Source organism: Saimiri boliviensis, chromosome X, assembly GCF_048565385.1.
Source record: "Saimiri boliviensis isolate mSaiBol1 chromosome X, mSaiBol1.pri, whole genome shotgun sequence".
Taxonomy (NCBI): domain Eukaryota; kingdom Metazoa; phylum Chordata; class Mammalia; order Primates; family Cebidae; genus Saimiri; species Saimiri boliviensis.
Genome location: NC_133470.1, coordinates 43,191,696 through 43,213,693, shown reverse-complemented (window position 1 = coordinate 43,213,693; position 21,998 = coordinate 43,191,696). Strand labels below are relative to the sequence as shown.

The 21,998-nt window shown below is 41.8% G+C and overlaps 1 protein-coding gene and 2 pseudogenes across 2 annotated transcripts in view; all 3 read left to right on the top strand.

The window, feature by feature from the left end:
• Positions 1-21,998, top strand: part of SLC9A7 (solute carrier family 9 member A7) — a 142,820-nt gene that overhangs the window by 93,765 nt on the left and 27,057 nt on the right. For both annotated transcript variants that reach the window (XM_010350153.3, XM_010350154.3), the window contains exons 7-12: positions 282-423; positions 4,201-4,306; positions 6,829-6,917; positions 7,011-7,124; positions 9,438-9,549; positions 13,902-14,055. In XM_010350153.3, coding sequence (XP_010348455.1) covers positions 282-423; positions 4,201-4,306; positions 6,829-6,917; positions 7,011-7,124; positions 9,438-9,549; positions 13,902-14,055 — 717 coding nt within the window. The remainder of the gene's footprint in view (positions 1-281; positions 424-4,200; positions 4,307-6,828; positions 6,918-7,010; positions 7,125-9,437; positions 9,550-13,901; positions 14,056-21,998) is intronic.
• On the top strand, positions 434-4,192 carry LOC141582812 (peptidyl-prolyl cis-trans isomerase FKBP1A pseudogene; annotated as a pseudogene).
• LOC120366606 (phosphoglycerate mutase 1 pseudogene) lies at positions 9,561-12,624 on the top strand (annotated as a pseudogene).

Here is a 21,998-nt window from a genome sequence, read left to right as displayed (position 1 = left end):
GAGATTTATCAGCTTTGTGGATAAAATTGCATTGCTTTGTGTGCCCAGCAGCAATCAGATGCTGATGCCAGCGTAACATGGTGGCTGCAAATTAAGTGAATTTACCCTGGGCAATGCTGACTGCAGATTAAATTAAATGAATTTGCCCTGGCCAATGCTTGGCAAAATGTAGATACCTATGTTTGTCGATATTTTCAGGTACCATGGTGTAAAACCAGTGCAGTCTTAAAAAAACAAAACAAACAAACAAAAAAAACCTCTCTCTTCTTTTTAAACTTCAGGTCTATTGTTGCCTACCAGCCAGCGGGACTGAACACTCACGCCTTTGATGCTGCTGCCTTTTTTAAGTCAGTTGGCATTTTTCTAGGTATATTTAGTGGCTCTTTTACCATGGGAGCTGTGACTGGTGTTGTGACTGCTCTAATATCCTTTTTGTAATTTCGGCTCCTGCCTGGGTATGTGCGTGTGGCATTATACTTTCAAAAAAAAAGTTCTCAGCTGTTCTTTCAAATCAGAATCTTACATTGACTGTTCACTGGGGTGTGACGGCTCCTGAAATATGTCATTTTGTTAAAGCGTGATGATTGGGTCTCTAGCTGAGAGTCTGAGAAAACGTTTAGGAATGCAACCTTAGACTTCACTCTGTCTTCACCTTTGCTTTTTCTCTCCGTTCCTTGTGATCCAATTGGAACGTCAGTTTCAGGGGGGCCAAAAGAGCTGAGGAGCCAGGAGGAGGGTGGGAATCAGGGACTACTGGCTGGGAAGTACTTTAGTCCCAGCTAGCTGCTGCCACCTGCTGTTCAGGGCCGCATGGTGTTATGTGGTGATAGCTAATTGGTGGCCTTCCATAAGCAAAGAATGGCCCAATATTTAGTTTAAACAAACTAAAAAACCAAGTGTGGATGCTATCGGTCCATGCTGCCCATCCCGCTGCCCGCCCGCCCAGCATCCACCACCGCCATGGGAGTGCAGGTGGAAACCATCTCCCCAGGAGAGGGGCGCACCTTCCCGAAGCGCGGCCAGACCTGCGTGGTGCACTACACCCGGATGCTTGAAGATGGAAAGAGATTTGATTCCTCCGGAGACAGAAACAAGCCCTTTAAGTGTATGCTAGGCAAGCAGGAGGTTATGCGAGGCTGGGAAGAAGGAGTTGCCCAGATGAGTGTGGGTCAGAGAGCCAAACCGACTGTATCTCCAGATTATGCCTACGGTGCCACTGAGCACCCAGGCATCATCCCACCATGTGCCACTCTCATCTTCGATGTGGAGCTTCTAAAACTGGAATGTCAGGAATGGCCTCCTCCCTTAGCTCCTTGTTCTTGGATCTGCCATGGAGGGATCTGGTGCCTCCAGATATGTGCACATGAATCCATATGGAGCTTTTCCTGATGTTCCGCTCTGCTCTGTATAGACATCGGCCCTGACTGAATGTGTTCTGTCACTCAGCTTTGCTTCTGACCCATCCATTGCCTCTTCCCCTTTCCCTTCATATGTGTGTTTACCTAAACTATATGCCATGTAAACCTCAAGTTATTAATTTTATTTTGTTTTCATTTTGGGGTGAAGGTTCAGTTTCAGTCTTTTGGATCTAGGTTTCCAATTAAGTACACGTTCAAGTATAAACAGCACAAGTGATATGTTAACTTTAAAATAGGAATTCGTGTTGGGGGGGTTGCAAGAAGATCTTAATTGTTTGGATGAAATTTTAATCTAGTATATATTAAACATTCTTGCTGCTGTGCTGCAAAGCCATAGCAGATTTGAGGCACGATTGAGGGCTACATTATTCTCCAAGTTGAGAGATGTTCTTCGGTTAAATTAAAAGTCCTACCTAAAACTGAGGTGGGGATAGGGAGAGCCTTTGCCTCCACCAGTCCCACCCCACCCTCCCCTTAAACCTTCTGCCTTTGAAAGCAGACCATTTTCACTGCGCTGTTGGGCACTACAGGTATCTGTCCCTGGGCCAGCAGGGACCTCTGAAGCCTTCTTTGTGCCTTATTTTTTTTCCATCCTGTGGTTTTTCTAATGGACTTTCAGGAATTTGTAATCTCATAACTTTCCAAGCTCCACCACTTCCTAAATCTTAAGAACTTTGACAGTTTAAATTGAAGGTGCTGTTTGTAGACTTAACACCTAATGAAAGCCCAGTCATCAGGACAAATCCTTGAACATTCTCTTAAGAATGATGCTGGCCATCGCAGCTTCAGCATCTCCTGTTTTTCGATGCTTGGCTCCCTCTGCTGATCTCAAAATTTCCTGGCTTTTCCTCCCTCAGCCCCTTCTCACCCCTTCGCTGTCCTGTGTAGTGATTTGGTGAGAGAAATCATTGCTGCCTCTTCCCCTCAGCACCACATATGACTTTCAAGTTTTATTATTTGCAGTAAAAGTGCTTTATGCCAGCTTTTCTCAAAAACAAAACAAAACAAAAAAACAGTGTGGCAAGAGCAGGCACCCCCTCACAGGTGTGCTGAGTTCTGCATCATATCCCTTTGGTGGGCATTACTAATGTAATTTAAACCACATCATTCCAACATGTAGTTGATATGGAAAAAAGTAACATTATGATAAAAATAGTTACTGAGATTTTATACATCCAATCTTTGTGCCAAGCCTTTGAAATATGGTGTGTGTGACAGTGGCTCGCGCCTGTAATCTCAGCACTTTGGGAGGCTGAGGTGGGCAGATGACCTGAAGTCAGGAGTTTGAGACCAGCTTGCCAATATGGTGAAAACCTGTCTCTACTAAAAATACAAAAATTAGCTGGGTGTGGTGGCGCATGCCCGTAATCCCAGCTAATTGGGAGGCTGAGCCAGGAGAATCACTTGAACCCAAGTAGCAGAGGTTACAATGAGCTGAGACCACACCATTGCACTCCAGCTTGGGTGACAGAGCAAAACTCCATCTCAAATATATATATATTATATATATATATGGTGTGTTTGTTGCTCTTACCACACATCTCAATTTGGACTAGCCACATTATAACTGTTCAGTAGCCACATGTGGCCAGTGGTTACCACATTGGATAGCGCAGATTTAAATTGCTTTCTTCACAAGGGCCCTTTTGATGCCCTGGAGATATATATTGCTCAGTGAAATCCCTCATGAGATGCTTCTGTGGTGGCTCTGTGTCAAATGGCACTGTTATGAGAAGGATCTCTGGCCCCAAGAGATGACACCAGCACCTGTTAGCTGCCCCAGGAATTGTGCATTTCTTTCTTTCTCATGCCTTCATTAGGCACCTGCTGTGGACTCAGGCGGCCTCAGTGGTGCACAGGGGTCAGGGTCTCACAGGCCTTGTCTTCACAACCCTGCTGCAGCCAACCCACCAAGCCAACCTGGCATCATGACCGTGCCTCTCAGAACCATGCGCATTCAAGAAACACGGAAAACCAGTTGCCAGTTTTTCTAGAAAGCTGAATATTTTAAAAACAGCCTTATTGAGATATAATTTATATACCATACAAGTCACCCATTTAAATTCAATGGCTTTTGGTTTATTACATGATATTTTTGATTTTTTGACTAAATCTCGTTCTGTTGCCCAGGCTGGAGTGCAGTGGTGCAATCTCGGCTCACTGAAACCTCTGCCTCCCAGTTTCAAGTGATTCTCAGCTTCCTGAATAGCTGGTATTACAGATGTGTGTCATCATACCCAGCTAATTTTTGTATTATCAATAGAGACAGGGTCTCACTATGTTGGCCACACTAGTCTCCAACTACTGACCCCAGGTGATCCACCCACCTCGGCCTTCCAAAGTGCTAGGATTACAGGTGTGAGCCACTGTGCCTGGCCTACATGATTAATTTTTTTAAATTGTGGTAAAACGTATCTAACAAGATTTGTCATTTAACCATTTTTAAGTGCACAATTCTGGGGGCATTAAGTACACTCACAGTGTCATGTAGCCATTCCCCTGTCAACTTTCAGAACTTTTTCATCATCCCAAACAGCAGCTCTGTACCCATTAGACAATATCTCCCGGTTTCTTCCTCCCTGTAGCCCCTACACAACTCGTGTTCTACTGAAAAGCTAAATTTTTATTAAGAGATCTCCAGCAGCTTTAGAGCCTCAAAAAAAAAAAAAAGTTGAAGGGAAAGGCTAGCCCTTTGGGGAGGGGTCCTGGGCTAGTAGAGTGTGTGGTTCTTGGTGGCTGTGATACATGTACCTGGAGACAGGGTCCTTGACAGAATGCCAACGTGACCAAGTTCACCAAACTGCACTGCTTCCCCCTGCTGGAGACAGCACTCTTCTTCCTCATGTCCTGGAGCACATTTCTCTTGGCAGAAGCCTGCGGATTTACAGGTAGGTTTTCTCTACTCTTGGACCACCCTTGCCCTCACTGTAGTGGGGGCTATGGGAGCTTGAAGGAAGGGAAGAATTTTTAGAGAGCAGCTGCATGGCGTTTAACTGTTCAGCACGTGTCCATATGGAGGATTGCTGAGCAAGGCTAGTGTTCTGCCTTAAATGGATTGTGAGACTTTCCAAAAAGCTACAGATTTTTTTTTAATTTTATTTTTTTAGAGACAAGGTCTTGCTGTGTCACCAAGGCTGGAGTGCAACAGCACGGTCATAGCTCACTGTAACCTCGAGCTCCTAGGCTCAAGGGATCTTCCCCCTTCACCTTCCCAAGTACCTGGGACCACAGGCACATATCATACCCAGCTAACTTTTTTATTTTTTAAGAGATGATGTTTGCTATGTTGTCCAGGCTAGTCTCAAACTCCTGGCCTTAAATGATCCTCTTACCTCAGCCTCCCAAAGCACTGGGATTGCAGGCATGAGCCACCATGCCCAGCCTGAAAAACTAGATTTTAATGATAAAGTTGATCATTCCAAATTCAGTTATGTTTTTGAATTCTAACTATAAACAGATGTTAAGGTGCAAAGAATCTATTAAAATCTTATTTGTATATTTCCCTTGATTGCTATGTTATTTTACAAACAGTAGCAATAGCAAGCAAAATATGTGTCCTTTAAAAGGTAATTTTTGTGCCATGTGTGGTGGCTTACACTTGTAATCCCAGCACTTTGGGAGGCCGAGGCAGGCAGATCACCTGAGGTTGGGAATTTGAGACCAGCCTGACCAACATGGAGAAACCTGTCTCTACGAAAAACACAAAATTAGCTGGGTGTGGTGGTGTATGCCTGTAATCTCATCTACTTGGGAGGCTGAGGCAGGAGAATCTCTTGAACCCGGGAGGCAGAGGTTGCAGTGAGTCGAGATCGTGCCATTGCACTTCAGCCTGGGCAACAAGAATTCACTCTCTTTTTTTGAAAGCGAAACTCCGTCTCAAAAAAAAAGTGATTTTGCATCTGCTCAGATGAATGTGAACACGGCTTTTAATTGTTGTGTCTCTGGGCTCTTTAATCATTGTTTTTCAGTATCACGTTTTTATGGTGTCGGTTTCATGTAGTATTAGTGTGGTGAAACATGGTTTTGCTTCCTTACATTCTCTCACTTTAAAAAAATGGATTTTTTCCATTAGAAAATTCAAGTACAATTACTGTACATAATCCAGGTACTTAGAATGTACTTTTATCACCTTTTCAAAATACCGTAGCAAATCTTTATATGCAGCATTGCAAAATGCCCCACTTCCTTAAAATTTAACAGTTATCCATAAATGTGTAGGCAAAGTCCCAGGTGTGTCACTTGTCTCGCACAATAAAATGGTCACCATTCACCAGAAATACAGATGATCAGGGCTTGGATAAATGGAGTAGTACTCTTGATCTATTTTGTCTGAAGTCCTAGACTGTGTAAAAATATTGACCAGGCACGGTGGCACATGCCTGTATAATCCCAGCACTTTGGGGCCAAGGCAGGTGGAACCCTGGAGCTCCGGAGTTTGATACCAGCCTGGGCAAGATGGCAAAACCCTGTCTCTACAAGAAAATATAAAAATTAGCTGGGTGTGGTGGCGTGCACCCGTAGTTCCAGCTACTCGGGAGGCTAAGGTGGGAGGATCACTTGAGCCTCGGAGATAGAGGCTGCAGTGAGCCCATATCATGCCACTGTCCTCCACTGAGAGATATATAATATATAATCCACTATGGGATTATATACATATATATTTTTTGAGACAGAATGAGACCCCTGTGTCAAAAAAATATATATGAATAAAGTATTAGTTTGAAATTCAGTCCATTCATTCTAAAAGCAGGGAAGAATATGACAAAAATTTGGATGGACCCTCACAGTCTCTTTGAGGGAATGAATGCTATATGCCAACTACCAGATGGTAGTTGGAGGAGTTTAGAGGAGACAAGAAATATCCTTAAAACTGGAACAAAAGGGGGATGTTGGGGTACTTGGCTTTGAAGGAAGGCAGGGTTGGGAGACAGAAAGGTTGATATGAGAGGTGAGGGGTTGTAGGCGTGTTCTATAATAGGAAAATTTTTTCTTGATAAAAGGTTGCCCTCTGTCACCCAGGCTGGAGTGCAGAGGTGTGATCATGGCTCACTGCAGCTTTGACCTCCCAGGCTCAAGCAATCCTCTCACCTCAGCTCTCCTGAGTAACTGGGACCACAGGCCCATGCCACCACATCTGGCTAATGTTTTGTATTTTTGGTAGAGATGGGGTTTTATCATGTTGCCCAGACTGATCTCAAATTTCTGGGCTCAAGCAATCTGTCCGACTTGGCCTCCTGCAGTGCTGGGATTACAGGTGTGAGCCACTGCACCTGGCCCAGTAAAAGGAAAGTTTCAAAAATATTCAAGAAGTTGGATATGCTAGGCTTGCCTACCTTAACTTTTTGTTCCAGCAGTTTTTCTCCATGCCTCTTTTTTTTTTCCATTGAATTTTTTGGGGGTGTTTTAACAGGTGTTGTAGCTGTCCTTTTCTGTGGAATCACACAAGCTCATTACACCTACAACAATCTGTCGGTGGAATCAAGAAGTCGAACCAAGCAGGTAAGAGAGAGTCTTGGTACTCATGAGTTGCCTGCTAACACAGGGAAGGAGGAGCTGCAGGATTTACAGCTTTCTTTTCCTTTCTCTGTGCAGCTCTTTGAGGTGTTACATTTCCTGGCAGAGAACTTTATCTTCTCCTACATGGGCCTCGCGTTGTTTACCTTCCAGAAACACGTTTTCAGCCCCGTTTTCATCATTGGAGCTTTTGTATCCTTTTCTTGTTCCACCATATTTTACATGCAGAGATGACCTCTGTTGGAGAAGCTATGGTAATAATAGTCATAATAAGAATATAAAATCATAATATAATAATATAAATGATCATAAAATAATAATTGCTATTTCTGTTTTGGACGGGTGACTAAGTCCGTGCTAGTTCACAGGATTTTTATGATTAAAAAAAAGAAGGCTTAAGTGGCATTTCATAACACTAGATGTATTTGACTTAAAGGGCTGCATGTATTCCAAGATCAACCTTTCTGCCTTTTCTGTGTAAGATGACCTTTCTGTTAAACTGGTGCTCAGCAGGTGATAGTTTGTTTTGTAAAATGCCCTTTTGGTGAATCTAAAAGTCAGCAACCATGTCAGTCCCCAGTGTTATTTCTGACAATTCATTGCTGCATGAATTCCAAGCCAGGAGGTTCCCTGATTTGGACGACCCAAAGGTTCTGTTTCTCTTGCTCCAGACTACGTCCGCAGCGTGAGCAGCCCTTCCTCACACTGCCCGGGGATGCTTGCAGGCAGTGCCCCTACTTTTTATCAAGCTGCCCTTTACCAAGCTGCCCTGCTGCTGCATGCAGATCATGGTAGAAAAGACTCTTCCCCAGCCCCGCCAAAGAGAGGAAGAGGAAAAAGAAAAATGAGGGAAAGAAAATATGTAATAGAAAAATACTTGTTTCCTTGGTCTGGGCCCGTTGTAAATGCAGTTTCTGGAAAAGAGACATAGTTTGGGGGATTGGCTTCTCTCGTGTGCCTAGCAGTGGATGGACAGCTGAGGGTTTTGCTCACTTGGCCTCAGGTACTGTTTTTATTAAAGCAAACTTTTCTGGGGCTTGATTTCAAGATACTGAGCACAGTCCCCTATTGCTGGACATTCCCATTTGCCTTTTTTGAGGACTCATGATTATTCTTATGTTTTGGAATGCTGGCAAAAAAAGGAGTGTTTTTCTCTTCTGGGCTTAATTTATTGTGCATGAATGACCAACCCTCACCAAACTGCTGGACAGTGACACTGGCCTAATGCAATGCTGGAATCCTCGTGAGAGCCTCCTATGCTTAAACTAATGGCTCATTTCTTGGATTTCCATGCTTACCAGACTAATAGCTAAAAATCTGTAAGATCAGTGTTTTTATTCTGTTTTGAAAAAGACCTTGCATGTTGTTTTGATTTGTATTCCTAGCATGACACCCTGTGAGAGACAGGGGGAGCACAGCCCTGTTTACAGATGAGGACCTGGCGGAGGCCAAGCCGGGTCCTCTGCAGATCCTAAGGGCTGCTTACCACTTAAGGACTTTTGCTTCTCTTCTGGGATAGAATGTGCATTATAAGCGCTACCTGGTTCCTTATGCTTAAAACAAAACAGAAAGAAAACGGAAGAAAAACAGGCAATGCTTTACCCTGCAGGAGACAGAGAAGATAGTTCCGCCCTGGCTTCTGTCTGAAACAGCTGCAGTTCCTGCAGCTGGTGTTTTGCCAAAACGGAAGCTCCCTGTTCCTCTGGCTCCCACAGGGGTTCCCTTCTTTGACCAGGGGAGTGTGAAGCTTTCTCAGTTGTACTATTCTAAACTCAGCAAGTGACAAAGGACCAGTTTCCCTGAATTCTTTGGTTTCCACAGTAGAGTTCCTTTTTCCACACTTTCTTACATCTCCAAAAGACATTTTAGCTACTTAGGTAGAGAAATATCTCCTGCATTAATTCTTGTGAGTGATCTGAATGTCTTTTAGTGTTATGAATATTTTAAGTTTCCCCACCTTTTATTTGCAGGCTCTTCCTAGCCATTAAAATCTCTGATGTTTACTTGCCAATGAAGCCTGCGAGTGCTTATCCAGCAAACTTTTTCTTTATAGTTTGACTACAGGATTAGCAATTTTTCTTTCTAGTTCTTTTTTCTTTTAGTAGAGACCAACACACACTGTTTACTTCTCTCAACTGCGCCCTCGTGCCGTGATACTTTAGCTTATTTCTGGGCTCTGTTTTAGATAGATTTAGATAGATAGATAGATAGATAGATAGATAGATAGATAGATAGATGCCAGTTGAATTAAATCAAGAAGTTACAACAGTGTGTATAACAGGCTAGAAATGATCTCTATGAATCAGGAGGTGGGGAAGGTTGGCCAAATGAGTCCCATTTTGTTGCTGAGAAACTTACCTAAAGGGAAACTAGACAGCCGGACTTCTTTGCACAGTGCTCTGGACTATAATGAGATGTCACGGCATTCCTAAAATGCTCAGCTGGATGTTGTGAGGAATGCCATTCTGCAAACTGTTGGGCCCTTAACCTCCACCTTGTGGTCAGGTTGCCATCTTCCTGGGCAGAGCCGCACACATCTACCCGCTCTCCTTTTTCCTCAACTTGGGCAGAAGGCATAAGATTGGCTGGAATTTTCAACACATGATGATGTTTTCAGGTAAAAAGGCATAAATGAAAAGAAAGTAAGTTTTAAAGCAGATAACAAGAATATGATTAAAATACAATTGATAAGGTTCATAAAAAGACAAGCATTCAAGTTTCTGGTCCATTTGTATCCCCTGCAGTGTGGAATAGATAGATGTACATGTTCAGTTGAGTTAGTGTTGATTTTACAAACCGTACTACCAAATGTGAACGTTCTCCCCTAAAATATTTGCATTTTTATTTCATCACTACCACTCAAGGGACCTGAAGATACAGTATTTAAAGTGCTTGATTGTTTTCTAGTAGATCTTCATAATCCTTAAGCTTCCCAAAGGGCACCAGATCTAGAATTAGAAGGAAAAGAGCTCCTGATGAGAAAGAACACTGGCCAAGTCACTCAACACCTCCCAGCTGCAGTATCCTCTCTTGTAAAATGATGAAATTGAACTAATTAGCTGAGGTCCCTCAGCTCTAACGTTGTGTTGGAACAAAAGAAATAAAATACACTGATGTAAGCAAGAGGAACCCAACACTGGGACTTAACAGCTGTGATCATCCTGCTTCATTGACACTCTCCCACATGCCCCCCCCCCTTTCCCTGTAAAGCTGAGAAGTCTGGAGAAATCACTGAGGGGACAAAGGACAATAAAGAAAACTGTGGAAGTAGAGAAAGGAGAGAGCAACAGGCATGAGTGGATGATGCAGTGAGGGTGGTAAGCGTCAGCTTTAGATAAACGAGACCCAAGTTAGAGCATTTCTGCAGAACAGAGCGGAGAGAAGTTAGTTGCAAAAGGCTACTGTGACCCTTTTTTTTTTTTTTTGAGACAGAGTCTTGCTCTGTTGCCAGGCTGGAGTGCAGTGGCATGAACTCAGCTCACTGCAACCTCCGCTCCCCAGGTTCAAGTGATTTTCCTGCCTCAGCCTCCTGAGTAGCTGGGACTACAGGCGCGTGCCACCACACCCAGCTAATTTTTGTATTTTTAGTAGAGATGGGGTTTCACCCTGTTGGCCAAGATGATCTTGATCTCTTGACCTCATGATCTGCCCACCTCAGCCTCCCAAAGTGCTGGGATTACAGGCGTGAGCCACCATGCCCAGCCAAGGCGACTGTGACCCTTAAAGGTACCTCTGTCCTTTTAAGACAGAGAGTGAGTTGCAGCTACCTTTACTGCCACGAGGTGGTTCTTAGGGGCCTCACAGAGTCGTACTGAGATCAAACCAACAGGCACTGCTCAGTAAAGCAGTCATTTTGTCTCCTGCTAGCTTGCCTCTGAACTTAGATACAGGTATGCTCCTCTAAGATGATTTCCTTTCACTCTGACAAGGACTTGTTGAGCATCCTCTTTTCATAAGCCACAACTCTAGGTTGTGGAGGATGCAAAGACCAGCCTCCTTCATAGAGCTAACAGTCTGCTGCAGGGAGGCAGGTATACAAAGAGTTAATTTTCTTCCAGGAGAGGTTGGTGAATTGCACAAAAGAGGTTTGAAAGAAATGTGGACAAGAAGAGAATGGCTCAGAGCCATCTTTGCAAAGGGAGTGGCCTTTGAGCCAGGTTTGGAAGAATGGAACTTCAGGAGGCAGCAGTTTGGGAAGGCAGAAAAGCATTGGCATGCCTGGCTGATTCAGGGAAGGGCAGCAGTCTGGTTTAAATGTCAGATACGTGGAGTAATGCAGAAAGAGGGTGAGACTGACCACCACTGCCACCTACAAACTGTTGATCTGGCACGACGAGAGTGCCTGGAACCTGGAGAACTGCTTCAGCAGCTGGTACATCACCGCCCTGAGCCCAGGGGCCACAGGGAGGCAAGTGCAGGTGACAGGCACTGCAAGATGCTGGCTGTAAGTTCGATATCTGCTTCATCTCAGTGCAGAAGAGAGCAATACGGACGCTCTGGATAGTGCTGGATGCCACCGACCTGATGTGGCTGCCTGTAGTGAGGACTTGGCACCTTAATGAGTGGCACTCTGGGGGTCTGACTGACCTCCATAAAGCAGAAACTGCTGCCAAGCACAGTAAAGATCTGGAGGCATTCCTGCGATACTCACCTCCTATGGAGCCCAGTTATCCCTTCTACGGCAGTGTCAGTAAAGATCGCAGGCATGTAGACCTCACTGAAGATCAGCTACCCTCTTGTGAGAGTCTAAAGGACACATCTGCCAGAGCTCTGTCCCTTTGGAATGAAGAAATAGTTCCCCAGATCAAGGACGGGAAATAGGTACTGATTACAGCTCATGGCAACAGCCTCCCTGGCATTGTCAAGCATCTGGAGGGTCTCTGCAGAGCAGAACCTGCCAGCTACTATTCCTATGGTCTATGAATTGGACAAGAACTCAAAGCCCATCAGATGCATGCAGTTCCTGGAGGATGAAGAGACCATGCGTAAAGCCATGGAAGCTGTGGCTGCCCATTGGGCAGATAAGCTTTTATGTACATATTAGGAGTATGCCAGTGGACAAGAGAAAGATGAGTTGGAGCTAACCCTATCATCTAGGTCAACTTAAGTATGCTCATTGGCTTCTGTACTAAAAGGCTGAGAAGTACACAGTGCTGTTTAATGATATCTCCAATAAAAAGTATTTTATGCTGGGAGAAATCTGCCTATCTAAAGGAACTCATTCATCAAGGCTATGACATACCTGAGGTTTCACTTTAATATTTCTTACCATGCTTACCTAATGAACCAGAAAAATGTATTATCTGTGGTCTGTCTCTGATGCCCAAGTTTTCTGCTTTGAGTCAGCATCCCTTGAGAGGCTTAAATGTTGACCAGTGACATAGCTGGCTGGCTGTAGGGTGACCTAGATATACACAAATATTTCACTAGGACAGATTAATAGAAAACATCAACTTTGCATTCAGTGTAACTTTTATAGATGTCACTCTTCTTTAGTGAATTGTAGTGAAGCACTCAGATCACAGATGTTAATAATGGTGAAATTGGGAAAGTAGAAAAGTGTACGAACAGATGAGTAGGTCTAACTTTTTATTCTCTCGCATGTTATGCACACAATCTTACCCATGGTGAATAAAAAGTCACACTAGATACATACAAAAGAGTATAGATTTAGCCTTTTTTTTTTTTTTTTTTTTGAGACAGTCTTGCTCTGTCCTCCAGGCTGGAGTGCAGTGGCACCATGCCAGCTCACTGCAACCTCCACCTCCAGGATGCAAGTGATTCTCCCACCTCAGCCTCCCAAGTAGCAGGGGACTACAGGCACATGCCATCATGCCCGGCTAATTTTTGGTAGAGATGGGATTTCACCATGTTGGCCAGGCTGGTCTCGAACTCCTGACCTCAGGTGATCCACCCACCTTGGCCTCCCAAAATGCTGGGATTATAGATGTGAGCCACCGTACCCAGCCAGATTCAGTCTTTACTACAAAATAAATTATGAGCATGCTATGGAAAAGAAACAAAAGAGCTTAGAAAGATGAACTCCAAAACATTAAACTGATGGTGTTTCTCTTAAAATCCATTAATGCAGATCAGGGATCAGCAGACTACAACCCCTGGGCCACCTCTGGCCACTGCCTGTCTTTACATAGCCCACAAACTAAGAATGCCGTATATAGATGAATATTTACACTCTATTTGATGGTAGAGAACATTGACTTTGAAACAGCAGTTGAGCAAAGTATCCCCTCCAAAAAAGAATTTCCCTCTTTTCATTAGTAGACCTGTATTACAACAAAGTGGCCACAATTATTATTATTGACTTTTGTAATAAAAGTTTGTGGAAATGTTTGTCTCTAAGATCTAAGTGCCCACATAATATTCTTGATTTTGCCTCTTGGCCCACAAAACCTAAAATCTTTCATATCTGGCCGGCTACAGAAAGAGTTCCCCACCCCTGATATAAATTGGGTTATATTTTCACTTCTCTGTGTGGCTTCCCCTTTTGCTAAGGAAATGTTGAACTATTTTTTACAAATTTGACATACTAGTACCTAGCCTGTTTTGTTTTCTTTTCTTTTTTTTTTTTTTTTTTTCCACATTGACTGTATGTATAGTGCTTGGGTTTTGCTGGGATCACAGTTTTAGCTTATATTATTACTTATTTATGTTTATTTTTACTTCATGTTACTAGCAGGAGAATCATTTAAGTAATAAGAGTGTTATTATTCTAAAAACCGTGCTGTACAAAGCAGTGCAATGCTTTTCTCATTGTATCGGGGAGTTTTGCAAAAGACAACATCAAAGAAAAGAAAATTGTGCCTTTAAGGTCCTCCTTTCCGAATAAAACAACTTGGCCCCTGAAGCATAAACGAATCGAGTTTATTGGCTCCAAATGGCAGCAGTGGATTTTGAGACAATATTGTCATTTAATCCTTATAAGCAGATCTTCCTCTTTGGTCCCCGCAGGCCTCCGGGGAGCAATGGCATTTGCGTTGGCCATCCGTGACACGGCATCCTATGCTCGCCAGATGATGTTCACGACCACCCTTCTCATCGTGTTCTTCACTGTCTGGATCATTGGAGGAGGCACGACACCCATGTTGTCATGGCTTAACATCAGGTTGGTTTGGAACCAAGGCTAATTCTGTCTGAGTATGTCAGCTGTCACTGTTCTTGAGAATGTTCAATACCCTGTGCACGATATGCTGCGGCTTTAGTTCATGGAAGCTTTTTACAGCCTTTTGTTTTGTTTGTGAGGGGGGATTAAAAATTGTTTTAAAAACAGTAAGTAAAAGTTTAGAGTATGGAGTTTTCCAGGAGAAAAAAAAAATGTAGTCATTAAAATTGTTGTCAGTACAAACATACAAAGAATGAGAAGTGCCTGGATCTTGCTAGAACAGTGACATTAGAGCAAGAATTTAAAAAGTCTCAAAGCTGTGGGAGAGAAAATAGACCAAGAGCCCCTGGCAGAGTCCAGTATTTTATGTTCCTTTGAAATGAAATCCAGAGCCTGAAGAATAAGCTCACCAGCCAGAAATAGAGGCAATTAGAGTTTTATTTTAGTTTTATTTTAGCGCGAAGCTATATGCTGTCTCCTCTTGCTTGAGTGCACAGAAGAGGTAACATTTCCTGTGTAACCCTCATCTGTTGCGGTTTCATGGACATCCTCTGCCCGTGGCTTCATAGCTGTGTCAGGACAGAGGAGCATTGATACAAGTTTGACTTTTTCAAGAGCATTTGAGTTCCAAATTGTGTTTGTGAGCTCCAGCATCTTATGGTAAAGAGGTCATTGGAAACAGGGTTCAAGAGACCCACAGCCCAACGCTGGCTTGGGTTGAAGACAAGCCCCGCATGTCTTTGGGCCTCAGTTTTCCTCTGCGTTAAGTGAGGATGCTCTGCCAGGCGATCTCAAGGGCGCTTCAGCTCTAAGTGTTGTGCTGCACATCACTGGATGTGCTCCGGCCACCTGCCACAATTTCTGGTCTGCGGAGAGTGACCATGTTCTAGAACAAGAAGACACCTGGGGAGTGCAAAGGTGTGAAGAAAAATTCTCCGAAAAGCCACAAGGTGGCAATGGTTTTTCTTTGTCTGCTGCCTTTTTTTAGTTTGTATTCTCTTCTCGAGATTGTAGAATGCCCGAGACAGCTGCAGAGCGTACATAGCTTGGAGGAGAGAAAATGAACAGAGATCTCCCAGTCATCCTTGGAGTTGGGGGAAAAAACTAAAATTTGAGAGAATCGTCTCCTGTATCTGGGTTTTTTTGTATCAATGTTAGGTAGAGATTCCTGGGCTGCCACTTCTATTGCTAGCCACTGCCACTGCCACTGACAACTTCACCATTTCTGGGCTCGTGTATCTGCCTGAGATCCAGGTGGGTCTGCAGAACTAATATGGAATTTATCAGCGTTAGTCATAATGATAAGTAATACTTATGTGGCAGGCATTGTTCAACATACTATGCATATATTAAGGTATTTCTCATAACATTCTTATAAGGGAGATAGGACTATTATCTCCATTTTAGAGTTGGAGAAACTGAGGCACAAAGCAGTAATTTGCCCAAGGTCACAGAGCTTTAAGTGGACGAGCTAAGATTTGAACCTAGGCACTCATACCACAGAGTCCACACTCTTAACCACTGTGCTATACTGCCTGTAAGAAGAGTTATAAATGGGAAGGTTAGAATTTCAATTTCCTGGCACGAATCTCAAGCGTTGGATTAAGGGAAAAGAATCCATCTTTGAGAATATAAACCTGAAGAAAATTTAGTCTCTTACCTTAAGACGTAAGATGGTACCATCTTTGTTCTATGTAGCAGAATTAGGGCAAGAAAAAAGATATACCCTGCACACAGTTGAGAATCTTCGTGTTTGGTGACCTCTGAGATTGCTTCCTGCTCCTGTTTGTCTGGTCACCTGGTAGATGCTCTGGATGCTCAGAGCCTCATAAATCATGTTTGTTTTTCATGGTATTTTATAAATTCTTTTCTCCCCCTCCCTCCAACATATATGGGACCAAATAATTTTCCATTGAGAGTAGAGAGTTGACTTTTGACATTTTGTTCTTGTAACTGCCTTGGAGATCCACGTAGGTGCTGCTTAATACGTGACTCCAGCCAAACGCTGGATGTACCAGAGTTTATTTAACCATTTACCCCTTGAAGAACATTTGGATCGTTTCAAGTTTTTGGGCTATTATAAATAAAGCCACTATGAATATTCCTGTATAGATTTTTGTATGGGCATAAGCTTTCACCTCTCCAAGAGAGACACCCAGGAGTGTGCCTTCTGGGTTGGGTAGTAAACATGTCTTTAGTTTTATAAGAAACTGCCAACTGTTTTCCAGAGTGGCTGTACCATTGTACATTTCCACCAGCAGTGTATGAGCAATCCAGTTCCTCAGCATCCTCCCCAGCATTTGGTATTCTCAGTGTTTTTCATTTCAGCTGTTCCAATAGATATGTCGGAACATCTCATTGTGGTCTTAATTTGCATTTCTCTCATAGATAATGATGTTGAACATCACTTCATATGTTTATTTACCATTCATATGTCTTCTTTGGTGAAATATCTGTTCAAGTCTTTTGTCTATTTTTAAATTGGATTGTTTCTTTGTTGAATTTTTAGAGTTCTTTATTCTAGACTGTAGTCTTTTGTCAGATACATGGTTTGCAAATATTTTTTCCCAGTGTGTAACTTTTCTTTTAATTCTTTTAAAAGGGTCTTTCATAGAGCAGAGGTTTTAATTCTGATGAAGTATAATTTATCATTTTTTTTTCTTTTATGGGCCATGCATTTGGTGTCATGTCTAAGGACTCCACCAAGCCTTAGATCCTGAAGATTTTCTTCTGCATTATCTTCTAAAAGCTTTTTAGTTTTACACTGTACATTTAAGTCTATGATCCATTTTGAGATAATTTTTGTATAAGATGTGAGGTTTAGGTTCAGGTTTTATTTGCCAGTGGCTATCCAGTTGTTCTAGTACAATACGTTACAAAGACTATCCTTACTCCACTGAATTAATTTTGCTCCTTTGTCAAAAATCAGTTGTCTGTATGCACAGGGGTCTCTTTCTGCACTTCTCTATTGTGTCTATCCTTCCAAGACCATACTGTCTTGATAACTATACTTATACAGTAAACCTTAGCATCAGTTAGAGTGATTCCTCCCACTTTATTGTGGCTATTCTAGGTCCTTTCCATATAAATTTTAGAATAAATTTGTCTACATATAAAAAAACTTGCTGGGTCCTTTGTAGAAATTATGTTAAAGCTTTACAACAATTTTTGGGGAGATTGACATCTTTATTATGTTAAATCTTCCAATCCACGAACATGAGGTATTTCTCCATCTATTTATACCTTCTTTGATTTCTTTTGATTTTTGCAGTTTTCAGCATATAAGGCCTGTACATGTTTTGTTGGAACTTGCATCCTGTCACCTTACTGCTGAACTCACTTATTAGTTCTTTAGTTCTGAAAGGGTTTTGGTCCTTCTTTTGCTTTTTTTTTTTTTTTTTTTTTTTTTTTTTTTTTTTTTTTTTGGTAGATTCTTTGGAATTTTCTACATAGACCATACAGACCATCATGTTATTTGTAAATCGCAACAGTTTGTTTTCTTCCTTTTCAACCAGTGTGCCTTTTGTTTCCTTTTCTTACCTTATTGCTCTGGTTAGGATTTTCACTACTATGTAGAATAAGAGTGGTATAAATGGACATCCTCACCTTGTTTCTGATCCATCGTCTTGAGCATTCCTCAGTAGATTGATCTAGGATTCGGATTCTAGACTCTCAGTTGAAGATAGGGAGACAATTTCCCCAGGTCTCTGCAGGCAATCCAGGGACTCAATAGGGAGAACAGACTGGCTGGGCATTAGGAATGTATGTACCTTTCTGCCTCCCTGGCAGCCAGGGGAAGGGTGCAAGGCTCAGTGCACTAAACCACGGTAAACATCTTCCTGATTGAACTACCCTAGAATTTAGTGAGTGTGAGACTGAGATACTGCTCATAATAAATTTCTTCCATAGCCAGTTAGGATGGCATGTTCTAGACCAGGCGTCCCCAAACTATGGCCCGCGGGCTGCATGCAGCCCCCTGAGGCCATTTATCTGCCCCCCCCCCACCGCCGCCCGTCGCACTTCAGGAAGGGGTGCCTCTTTCATTGGTGGTCAGTGAGAGGAGCACAGTATGTGGCGGCCCTCCAACGGTCTGAGGGACAGTGAACTGGCCCCCTGTGTAAAAAGTCTGGGGACGCCTGTTCTAGACCAACCTTGTCCACTATGTTTTCTGTTTTAGCTTTTTCATTCTTTTTGGTTTTTTTTGTTTGTTTGTTTGTTTGTTTGTTTGTTTGTGCACATAGGACTTCAGACTTTAATGATACACCCATCATACAGTCAGGAAGCAGAACAATTCCTCAAGAAAAAAAGCAAAAATGCCAAGATGCTCTCCAACCACCACTTTTTTTTAAATCTGTGGAACAATTTCCTTACAAATTAAGTCGTTTTTATAGTAGTGACATTTATCATTGATGTGATCTGTTTAATATGACTGTAGGTAGAAGGGAAGTTGGGCCTGTAATTTTTTTCAGAAATTGAAAAAAGTACCATCATTAAGATAAGGAAGAGAAAGATTTGTATCCATCTTTTTGGGACATGTAAGGTGAGAGTGAAGTCTCACAGTTGGAGAATTTGTGGATATTGCTGGAGGAATTGGAGATGCTCTCTAGTAAGCGGGTAATCCCTCTTCCCCAAACACTGCTGTTTTGGCCTGAAATGTTCGCCCTAGATGGGTAATCACCAATGGGTGTGTTTGATCTTTGTTCCTGATTAGAAGAGTTGAAATGAGAGAATCCTGGACTCCCGACCCTTAGCTTCTGGTAACGCCCTGCATCCAGTACAACCATTTGGGGTGTCACACTATTGCTGGCCTCATAATCTTGTAGTGGTACATGATTCAGTCTTTCACTATTGAGTATATTAGCTATAGGGTTTTGTAGATGTTTATCAATAAGTTGAGGAAATTCCTATCTATTGCTAGTTTTTTAAGAATTTTTTTTTTAATTGCATTTTAGGTTTTGGGGTACATGTGATGAACATGCAAGATTGTTGCATAGGTACACACATGGCAGTGTGCTTTGCTGCCTTCTGTCCCCTCACCTGTATCTGTCATTTCTCCCCATGCTATCTCTTCCCACCTCCCCACCCCCCGCCCCTCCCCCATTTCCCCCCAATGGACCCCAGTGTGTAGTGCTCCCCTCCCTGTGTCCATGTGTTCTCATTGTTCAACACCCGCCTATGAGCGAGAATATATGGTGTTTGATTTTCTGCTCTTGTGTCAGTTTGCTGAGAATGATGGTTTCCAGGTTCATCCATGTCCCTACAAAGGACGTGAACTCATCGTTTTTGATGGCTGCATAATATTCCATGGTGTATATGTACCACATTTTCCCTATCCAGTCTATCATCGTTGGGCATTTGGGTTGGTTCCAGGTCTTTGCTATTGTAAACAGTGCTGCAATGAACATTCGTGTGCACGTGTCCTTGTAGTAGAAAAGAATTTTTTTTCATTAACAGGTATTGAATTTTGTCAAATATTTTTTCTGTATCAATTGATATGATCATATGATTTCTCTTGTTTAGCCTATTAATATAGTGAATTATATTGATTGCTTTTCAAATATTGAACCAGACTTGTTTTTTTGAAATAAACCCCACTTGATGTGGTATATTATTCTTTTACATATTGCTGAATTCTATGAGCAAACATTTTGTTTAGGATTTTTATGTCTGTATTCATGAGGGATATTGGTCAACAGTTCTCTTTGTTTTTGTACTGCTTTTGTCTGGTTTTGGTATCAGAGTAATCTGGCCTCATAAAATGAGTTGGACATGTTCCCTACTCTTTTGTTTTCTGGAAGAGATTGTGTAGAGTTGGTGTTAATTATTTTCATTAAACTTTCAGTAGAATTCTCCAGTGAAACCATCTGGGTCTGGAAACTTCTTTTTTGGGAGGTTTTCAATTATGAAGCCAATTTCTTTATTAGTTATAGGGCTTTTCAGATGACCTATTTCATATTGGGTGGTGGTAGTTTGTGAAATTGGTCAATTTCATTTAAGTTGTCAAGTTTATATTGTTTGTAGCACTCCCTTGTTATCTTTTTTATGTCTGTGAGGTCTATAGCGATATCCCATTTTTGACATATCTTCTCCGTTTTTGGTCAGTCTTGCTAGACATTTGCCAATTTTATTGATCTTTTCCAAAAAACCAGCTATTTATTTCATTGATTTTCTTTATTTTTTCTTTTTTTTTTCACCTTGATAGCAACCAGTGATAGAACTGTATTAGTTTTCTAATTTCATTTTAATTTATTTCTGTTTCTGTCTTTATTATTTCATTCCTTCTGTCTGACTCTATCCAGGCAGCATAACGAAGCAAAGTATGCGATTACTGAAAAGTACATATGGTGTCAGTTCATTGCATTTTTCCAGATGTGTATAAATAATGATTATGTAAGTATAGAAACTGACATTTACAGAGATTACATCAAAAGAAATTCCCTCTGAATTAAGATAATAAAACAGATTGATTTTTCTGACTTGTGGTTTGTGGTGTTACTTAATAGCCATGAATCATTTCTGTAACCAAGGTTCTTCTTCTAAATTGATTCAGAAACCCCCTGAAATTCAGTCTGGTATTTTGACCTCTGTGACTTCGATATGATCAGTACCTACTCGTTCCTTACTTCTCCAGGCTGATAGAGGCCCCGACAAGCTGTTAAGTAGCTGCTCAGAAGTCAGAAGCCCAGGGTGATTCTTGGAGTTCACTGTAAATAGGAGTTAGGTGTGCTTCCTAACTATGGCTAATTTCAAGTCTGTGTATAATATAAAAATGAATATAACTATAAATCCAAATCCAGGTCACTGCTTTCCATAAATCCAATTTATCTTTTTAAATTCATGTTTTGTGGTTGATATTTTAAAACATAATGCCAAAATGTGCAAATTGCTTTCTGTCAAAACACAATATTTTCCTTAGTCTCTTGAGTAAGAATTGTTATTGACAAAGGACGTAATTTTGGCAACTTAAAAAATGATTGTGTGATTATTTCGGCTGATGAGCCTTATGTGTGTCCTGACCACATTGTGACAACATGATGACTGTCTTCTTGGAGCCCTCAGCTTCAAGTAACACACACAAAATGGTGGTGATGGTGGGGGGCAGTGAAACGACATACACCCAGGTGGCCAAATGAACTGTAATCTTCACACTTCAGAGGGTAGTAATATAATCATTCAAAGACAAGTAAGAATGCTCTACTTGGTATAATCTATTAGACTGAGAATTTATAATAAAGCTCTTTGCAAGATAACGTAAAGAATAAAGGAAGGGAAAAGCTCTGAGCTCTTTATGTAATGGCATTTGCAACTGGATATTTTAAAAGACTTTCAAGATGCCTCCTTGTAATCAAAGGCAGTATCCTATAAGAGGAAACGCTGAGGCTCTGGAGTCTAGCAGCTTGAGTTGGAATCTTGGCTGTAGCATTTCTACCTCTATGACCTTGGGCAACTTATTTCACCCGTAACCCTCAGTTTCCTCACCAACTAATGGGGGCAGTCATAGTGTGAGGATAAAATGTGGTAATAAATAAATGTGATGAAGAATTCTCTTATCAGTGTACCATCTGACATATAAGCACTTAGTATATTTTAGCTGTTATTATATTAATAGTATTAGTCATAGCATTACAGCTGCTACTATTATTAATACTATTACTCAAGAGACAATGAATCTTACATTAAGGAATCTGGGTTGTTTTTCTGGTGTTTGCTATAATTTTTCAATGCTGTAGTAATAGAGTCTGATTTAAGTCACATTCTGAACATGTAACTAATTAAAAGTACCACCTTAAGAAGCATGTCCTCACTTGTAGACATCAGGGGATATTCGCGACATAAGAATTTGGGCATTGTCTAGTGAAATAGTTTTCAGTCTTTTTCTTCATTATTGCCCCTGCTGAGGAGCCTTTAAAAACTTTTTCCCCAGTTACCTCCCCCAGTGAAATGTT